This window comes from Ylistrum balloti, unplaced genomic scaffold, assembly GCF_031769215.1.
Source record: "Ylistrum balloti isolate Yb309-2 unplaced genomic scaffold, AGI_CSIRO_Ybal_v1 Utg370902, whole genome shotgun sequence".
NCBI classification, from domain to species: Eukaryota; Metazoa; Mollusca; class Bivalvia; order Pectinida; family Pectinidae; genus Ylistrum; species Ylistrum balloti.
Genome location: NW_026782512.1, coordinates 8,871 through 17,938, shown reverse-complemented (window position 1 = coordinate 17,938; position 9,068 = coordinate 8,871). Strand labels below are relative to the sequence as shown.

The 9,068-nt window shown below is 34.8% G+C and overlaps 1 protein-coding gene across 1 annotated transcript; it reads left to right on the top strand.

Moving 5' to 3' along the window:
• Positions 1 to 362: 362 nt before the first annotated feature.
• Positions 363 to 5,504, top strand: LOC132559386 (uncharacterized). Its single transcript, XM_060223997.1, has 9 exons — positions 363 to 588; positions 918 to 1,090; positions 1,244 to 1,309; positions 1,549 to 1,654; positions 2,057 to 2,172; positions 3,277 to 3,368; positions 3,658 to 3,743; positions 4,325 to 4,361; positions 5,188 to 5,504. The coding sequence occupies exons 1-9, from the start codon at positions 544 to 546 to the stop codon at positions 5,280 to 5,282; spliced, it is 816 nt and encodes a 271-aa protein (XP_060079980.1). The 5' UTR covers positions 363 to 543; the 3' UTR covers positions 5,283 to 5,504.
• Positions 5,505 to 9,068: the final 3,564 nt, after the last annotated feature.

Below are 9,068 nucleotides of genomic sequence, written 5' to 3'. Positions count from 1 at the left end.
GAGTTATCGTTACTGTATATATATTGCACAATTCCTGTTTATATAAATATATGGCATACTGATCACAGGGACTTGTGGACTTAATTCCAATAGCATTTAAAATTAAGAACCCACACAATAGCTTTGTAAAAGCTAATTTTATAAACTATCAAGGACAAAAAATGAGAAACAACACAATGGTCTATAATTTTTTTTTATTTATACCACGGACTTGTATATTAGATCTTTACTTCTATATTTGAGTCCGCAAGTACCTATGTTGCCAATTTGGCATGTAGTACATTCTAGAATTATCTATTTCATAATTGGTACGTGTCTTTCCTCATTGCATCAGTGGCAATATAAATGTTTGACAGTGACGTTACAACAGAATTAGGAATTTGAAAGTCTGTCAGTCCCCACCATCCTACAGTCTACTATACTTCTGCTTCATGTATAGGCAGTCGTTAGTCGTGCAAACTTCACTTGTAATTCCGACTGTACATTGCAGTGCAATACGCAGACTGCAGAGTCTAAAGTTTCGCGATCACGAGTTGCTTAACGATGTCTTCTGACGGCACCATAGATTTTCCAAGTTATGTTCAAATGGTTAGAACAGCTGCTTATCTTTAGTTGTATATAGTGTTGAGTGGAACTGAATTGGGTTGAACACGTTTACTATGGGAAACGGTTTCATATGTTCAACGTTCATCATCTAATTCAATGGCAGTGTCATTTTTTCTTTTATTTGTGAAATGCACAAGGTACATTGCCATTAATTGTGTGATTCCAATATCGAAGTTATAACATATTGATAAGTACTGAAAAAATACCCAGTCTCTACCATCAACACAATGTAACAGTGGAAGTGTTATCAGAGCTACAATACTGCAGGTAAAAGTTTATGTACTGCTAAATATTGAATTTTCCAATTGCAGATATTAAAAGATGAACACCAGAGATGTGACAAATTTTTGAGTGATGAGGACTTGGATCATCTTTTGGATGAAAGCAATGCTGATTCAAAACAGAGGGAGACAATTCTAGGATATCCCTCATTTCCACTATACAGGGACTTGGGGACAATGCTGAAATTGTGGATGATAAACAGGTAAATACTTTTATCCTGATAGACCAAATGTACAGCAAAATGCAACACATTACACTATCTACAAATACCAATACCTCATGCTGCTACATCAAACATGTCACAAAAACTGCGATAAGGTCTGTGTATTAACTTTATATATGTTTTTTCTTTAAGGTCTTGTCCAGTCTTGGACCTTCCTAAATATGACCTTTTAGATGAAAAGACCTATGTTGAATCCAGGTGCAGTATCTTCTTTTTATTATTGATCTTTACCATAAAACCTGTTAATAATCTACATATTTGGTGTTTATGAAATTAAAGATGATGAAATTATTTCTATATTTGATAATTTCAATATAGTCTTAAAAAATAAAGTGGTAATTTCAGTGGATGACTTTTTGTTCAGTAAATTATAATGAAAATTACAGTTCTTAGAGAGGATATGATAACTGATGTACATCCAATTGTTTGTTATAAAGGTTGGCAAAGTTTAGTGCTGTAACACCTTTATTGGAAGGGCTACAGACTCTATGGGATATCTGGAGCGTGGACGAGAGAAAGTACAGGATCAGGGACATCTTGGTGGTATGTATGTGTAGAGGATTGGTAAAGTGTGAAAAGTGATGGGTGAAGGAACAGGATTGTGTGTCAATGGTCAGGGGAGTGAGAAGAGGATCATTGATATTTTGATAATAAATAGAGACCTATGTACAGACTGGAATGACTGTTTGATAACAGATATAAAACAGTTAGATACATGTAAGTAAATACATATGTATTGCATACAGAAAATTCTGACTTGTTAATTATAACATGTCAGCTTTTGCAACTGTTCTCATGCATTTGATATCTGTTTGTAAAATTGTTTTTCTTTTACAATGAAAAGTACTATTTATTTTGGACTCAGTAATGCAGTTTTGATATCTTTATCACAATGAGTGGAATATTTGTCAGCATGAGGCTCACAAGTGTTGTTTTTACTTGTAGACATTGGAAAAGAGAGGCATGTTGGATTTGTTTGGAGTAAGAAATACTGTTGGAACCCGCGAGATATTACCACCTCCAAGAAAAGTCATGGAGGCAGCTTTCACAAAAAAACACTCGTAAGTAAGAAAAAAATGACTACTAAATGTAAAATACATACTGTCTGTTTATTTTAGCCCTTCAACAATGGCATCAGGTTTTTTTTTTAGGGGGGGGGGGGGTATTTAATTCACACTGTTTTTTCTTTTCAGTACACACCAGTTTAGTGTTGCTACATTTTGTACCATACTGTTTTGAGAAAGAAACTATCTGCCACTACACATCATCAGATGGTGGGCAATTTAAATCACCCTATGTCCATGCTTTGTGGTCAGTCCAGGCATCTTTCTGTCCGTAATCAATTTTTGTTATCGCTCTTTCTTGAGAAGAACGGGATGGATCTTTCTTAAATCTTATATGTAGGTTCCCATTGGTCCCTAGTTGAGCCCATTTGATTTTGAGTCTGATCAGAAAAACAAAATTGTCTACTGGTGGCTGTCTTGTATTTTGGCGTAGAAAGTTTGTTATCATTGTTTCTTGAGAAATACTGCAAAGATCATTCTTCAATTTTTGTTTGTATATGTTCCTCTTGATCCGTAGTTATGCCTGTTTGAGGTTGGGACTGATCAGAAAAACAAAGTGACTGACAGGCAGCCATTTTGGATTTGGGATAGTAAAGACTGTTATCCCTATTTCTTAAGAAGTACAGAATTGGTCTCTATTTGCGTGTTTGATTTCGGGACTGATCAGAGGAAAAAATGGCTTCCAGGCAACCATTTTGGTACAAAGATTATCATCGCTGTTCCTGCAAATGAATGTTCAAATTTCAAAAATAGAGAAGAGGAGAGAAAAGAAGGGAAAAGATACAATTTTCAAAGAGCACATAAAGATCAAACAAAAGTAGGCACCAGGATCCCTCTGGAATCTCTTGTTTGTTGTAGATTTAATGCTGAGCTGTCAGTGGAAGCCAATTATTATTAGTCTTATTGTAGACATAATGCCAAGCTGTCCAGGGGAGTTTACCAATCCCAGACATATTTTGTTGTAGACCATAGCTTCCAGTATTATTTGATATAGGTCCAATGTGAAGCTGTCTGAAGACCAGTCATTTCCAGTCTTATTTGTTGTAGACTCAATGCTAAGCTTCAATGGGATCCAATCATTACAAATATTGTTTGTTGTAGACCTAATGCTGAGCTGTCTGTGGGGGCAAGGGCCTTGGCTAAGCACCATCATAGGGACCAGACCGACTCCTGGTGGGGTGTCTGTACAGGAAGTAAGTTTCTTGTCACGTGGACTTATCACAAAATGAACTTTATTATTTGAATCAGTAATGATGAATGTCTTGCCTATGCTGGGGAGGCTCCGACTAGCAACTGTTTGCTCTCTAATAAGACATGCTGAGACTAAGCTAAAGGGCAATTATTTTAACAGTGACTTGAACAATAACCTGTACTTTTAAGTGTATCTACAAGTTTCTATTCAGATAACTATGAGTTATTATACTGAAATTTAAAAAAAAAAAAAACAGCATTCCCTGTGTTAATATGCTTTATTTCTTTTAGATGAAAAGGCAAAGAACAAGAATGCCTTAGATAACATGAACAAAGTTTTAGATAATGCTACCTGGATCAATATCCACTGGCTCCCGGTGAGTAGCTAACAAAAGTAGAAGTTATGTCCAGAGTATACAGGCTGTATCACATCTGTATAATCATTTCTGTAGAAATTATGTCCAGACTATACAAGCTGTATCACACCAATGTACTCGTACTTGATGTCTAGGATGTATACAGGTAGTAACACATCTTTGTAACCATCTAGGAAGTATACAGAAAATGTTGTGGTTTTGATATATCTTCAAATGTCATTTCAAACTTATTAGGTGTATTACAGTGTGCATTGGCAATATTGATTGACTTGTTCACTTTATGCTTTAAGCTGTATTGTCATATGTGATGAAAAACTCAAATTCCAACCGCAATATTGATTGAATTGTTCACTTTATGCTTTAAGCTGTATTGTCATATGTGAGGAAAAAACTCCAATTCCAACCGCAGATGTTAAGATTAAAGCAATGTTTATCAATGCCAAAGAACTTTTATAATGTAGGGTTATCTTGATACCATATATGGTATATAATGTTTTGAATGATAATGGTTGCGTAACTTTGATTGAAAGTAAATTCCCATATTTTTAATCAATAAACTATGTATTTCTATTGCCTTGCAGCAAGATGTCATCATTATGGAAGCTAGACACGGAGATGGTAATTATAGATAACGTTATTTTACAAACAACAAAAGTTACAGGGACTGTAACAGCAGCAATACTTGATGCTAATAGCTGATAATTAATTCACAGTATGCATGGATAAATGCTCTGGTTACAAAAAATGAATTTCATTTCAAACAACAAATTTCTTTTCTGAACATGAAGGTGGGAAAGAATTGATTTATCAATATTCCTCAGCTGACAAGTACTTCCAACAGGAGATGTGCTCCAACACTTTCTTTATATTTGATTCTCATTCTACGAAATGATCATGTAGCATGGTAAACTGAATCTCAACAGATAACTGTGCTGCTGATTGTGTCACTGCAACAATGATAAAAATAAATGCAGGTTTCTAAAAAGGTTAGCAGACTGAATTTTTTTCTTGCTGGCATTTCAAAATTATAATAGTAAATATCTAACTAAATGGAAAATAATGCAAATAATTGGATTTGATGTATTTTACACAATATAGTACAAAACAAAATATGGTCCAACATTTAGTCTCGCATGCAAACGGAGATTTAGGATTCTTTGCAATTAGGAAAATGCTTTTATCTATCTTGTATGTTTTTACCACAGTATTAATCTAGAAAATTACTATTTGTGTTTTTTGAAGAAAAGATAGCAATATTATGATGTAGATTGACAACACAAGGCAAATATAAATACTGATTGTTTCATACACTGGTTCTGACATCTGTTGAGATGTCCATCATTACATGGAATGTGATGTGACCTCTGATCACAACAAAAAAGTATGTTAAGTTTTTGAAGATTAATTATGTAGGCCTAAAACTGTCCTTTTGTGTACGTACCAGGTTATGGAGCGAGATGGAGCCCTGATGGTAAGGAATTCCGTGGATTCCTGGAACCTCAGATGGTAGATGGTCACATTGTGGGTTGGCGACATTGATGTTGGACTTTTTTTATCATTGGATCTTCATTAATATGTTTGGTGGCAATTCTGGATACAGGGGAATTGCAGTGCTGCAAACAAAGGGACCTCTGCAATGAAGGGAATTCCATATTGAAGTTCTACCTGCAGTGGGGAAGTCCATTGTGAAGCTCTCCCTGCTATGGGGATGTCCATCGTGAAGCTCTTCCTGCTGTTGGGATGTCTTTATTAAAGTTCTACTTGCAGAAGTTCTATATGCAGTGGGGGAAGTCCATTGTAAAGCTCTTCCTGCTGTGAGGAAGTCCTTATTGAAGTTCTATATGCAGTGGGGGAAGTCCATTGTGAAGCTCTTCTTGCTGTTGGGAAGTCTTTATTGAAGGTCTACCTGATGTAGGGGGGGAAAAAAGTTTCCCTGACAGGGGAAGTCCATAGTCAGGCTTTACCTGTTCTGGGTAAATTCATAGTGATGCTCTATCTTATTTCCATACTGCAGTTATATCTGTTAATGGAAAGTTTATAGTGGAGCTCTACCCGACAAGGGAAGACTGAAATGAAGTTTATTTGTATGAGGAAGACGATGGTGGAGCTCTACCTGCAATAAGAAGTCCATACTGAAGATCTACCTGCTGAGATATTCTAGGAAACAGAATGAAAATGCACTGGGGAAGGACCCCAATTCAACTAGTATTTGTCTAAAACTACATGTATATTCGATTATAAAATCCATAGAGCAACGCACATGAATGGTATCAATATTTTATTCATGGGATCAAACTTTGAACTCTTGTGAATGTTCAACCACATTAGTGACCCTGAGAATAGAATATCTTTGACGATTGACTACTCATCTACTGTAATGTCAGGAAATTTGTTATCGTTCTATATCTGCTGTTTTTGGTGGTATTCTAAATTCACAATTTCATATGTTCATGAATCAAAATGCTGTTAAAAATTTGATATGAATTTTCTTATAAGTAAATTTCTTGAGTTTCAACAGAATACAATTTTTTTCAAAAAAGAAAATGTATTTAGAAAAAAACAAATGCACAAAATTTAGAAAATTTTATGATTTTCAGTTAATTTATTAAAGAGATAGAAGTATTCTACTCTTATACATAGCCTTGCTGTTTGTGATTGTTATCGGGTATAAAGCCATACTCGAACGAATCAGAAAAATGATGCCCACATAGCTATACTTCATCAAGGAGAAATTATATCATTGTTACTAAAAAAGGATTATAACACATTTTCTATTTTATCCCTTCATCATCAGATCATGGGGTATTCAAGCTTCCCTACACCCATAGCCTGTCGTCCTTCCGTCCATCCATTAACAATTTTTTATGCTATTTGGGAAGTACAGGAAATTTCAAACGTAGGCTTCCTTTGGTCCCTAGTTGTGTTGTTTGACTTTGAGACTGATCAGAAAAAACAAAATGGCTTCCAGGTGACCATCTTGGATTTGGCAATTAAAGAACAGTTATTACTATTTCTGCAGAGGAATGTTCAGATTTCTTATCATTAAGAGCAAAAACAGAGAACAGAAAAGAAAGGATTAAACAATGGAGGTTGAACAGATCCCTATGGAAGCTCTTTTTTTCTCTATGCTTACAAAAAAAAAAAAACATAATCACATGTTGCTGAGTGTAGAATTTGCCTTTACCTGGTTCTTTACATCCATATTTTATCTTATCTTATTCATCTTATTGATTTATTTTTTCAGCTTTCATAAACAGTCATTATCTACTTCTAACTCAATGTTTTTTACAATATTTTTATTACATAATGTATATTTGTATGAAACTTCAAAATAAATTAATGTTATAATAGCAATATTGTGCTCTTTTTTTTACTCTACTATGATTTACATGTTACATTAAAATATAACATAAACACTCACCTAGGGATATGTGTGCCCTCACACAAAACTTTTCATTTTAGCTCTGTATTAAATTCACCCTAAAACACAAAACCAATTGGGCAGGAGGCTTTACCACCAAGCAATCGGACAGGAGGCATTACCTAACCAACCAGACCTGATCAATCAGACTGTGGGCTTTAGCATTCATCAGACAGAAGGCATCACCTAACCAATCAGACTGCAGACATTAACCAACCAACAAGACATGACCAATCATATTGTAGGCTTTGTCCAACCAATCAGAAGGGGCATTACCCCAACCAACCAGACAAGAACTATTACAAGACCAATTAGACTATGCTTTACCTAACCAATTAGAGAGGAGACATCACCAAACAAATCAGACTTGAGATTACAGCCTATCCAATATCAGATGACAAGAAACACTCAGACATGAGACTTTACCCATCCAAAAAGACAACATTTTCAACCAATGAAGCATCAGACATGACTCATCGATTGAAAATGTGTGGTCATTACCACAGCAATAAATTATACAAAATTGTCTAAATAATCTGACATTATCTAGTCAATGAAACATAACCCAAGCAAAAAAACCTGAGACACAACAGAATCAATTAGACCATTGCAACCAATCAATGAATCATTCCAAATGGGTGAGACCTCATCCAACAAATAAAACATAACTCATCCAACATTACAAAACACAAAAGTACTGAGACATGAGAAATTCCCAACCAGTGAGGCATTACTAAGAAAATAAGAAGTCATTAAACTGATGTGACATGAAATCATCCCACTAATAAGATAGGAGGAATCATCCATCCAAAGAAACACTACTCAATGAACAAGACATTATCCAAACCAACATTCCTTACAAATGAGACACGAGTTTTGCCCAATAAATGAAACATTAACTAACCATCAGAAATTAGCTAATCAATGAAACATTAATTACCTACCAATTAAACATTACCAGTTAATTAGACATTAACTTACCAATGAACCATGCATTACCTGCCAATAAAACAATAACCAACCAATGAACCATTAATTACCTGCCAATAAAACAATAACCAACCAATGAACCATTAATTACCTGCCATTAAAACAATAACTAACCAATGAACCATTAATTACCTGCCATTAAAACAATAACCAACCAATGAACCATTAATTACCTGCCAATAAAACAATAACCAACCAATGAACCATTAATTACCTGCCATTAAAACAATAACTAACCAATGAACCATTAATAACCAAACACCAAAATCAAACATTACTTGATAAAACATTAGCCAACCAATGAGGTACTCTGTTACTTGACCACTATTATGGGACAACGTTTGACTAAAATCCAAAGAGAAAGCATTTAATGACATGGACCTGGATGAAGCATGGGACTTCTTTACTGATAGAATAATGAAAGTCCTAGAAATACAATTGTAGTTGCCAACGGATACCAATCAACAACACAAGAACTTATTAGTGGGGTTCCCAATGTCAGTACTCTATGACCAGTGCTCTTTTTGATGTTTGTGAATGACCTACCTGATGTAAATAACACTGGTCCAACAGGACGGGTAACCGCCATATCTCACTTATTAAAACAAAAGGGCAGGGTCTAAGGGTGAAACATATTTCAGATCGAATCTATCACAATTAACGAAACAAAACATGTCATCAACATCCCCTTTTCCTTAAGAACGAAATTATTACTTTAACACTAACTGAAAAGAAACTTGGCACCTTGAGGTGTTGTTAAGTCCTATTAACGTTTAAGCGCACTAGGTGTTCAGAATTAACTCATTATTTCATGCAATTAATTCTTTGAATATCGAAACAAATTTTAACAATTTGAGCATTTATAATCAACATAGTTCAGGAACACGGTAACTGGGTAATAATCACATTAAACG

What these genes read in the sequence shown, in the direction of transcription:
- LOC132559386 (XM_060223997.1), top strand. Translation starts at nt 544, where the DNA reads ATGTCTTCTGACGGCACCATAGATTTTCCAAGTTATGTTCAAATG. An exon ending in AAGACCTATGTTGAATCCAG is followed by an intron (nt 1,310 to 1,548) that starts GTGCAGTATCTT and finishes TTTGTTATAAAG; the next exon opens with GTTGGCAAAGTTTAGTGCTG. An exon ending in TCAATATCCACTGGCTCCCG is followed by an intron (nt 3,744 to 4,324) that starts GTGAGTAGCTAA and finishes ATTGCCTTGCAG; the next exon opens with CAAGATGTCATCATTATGGA.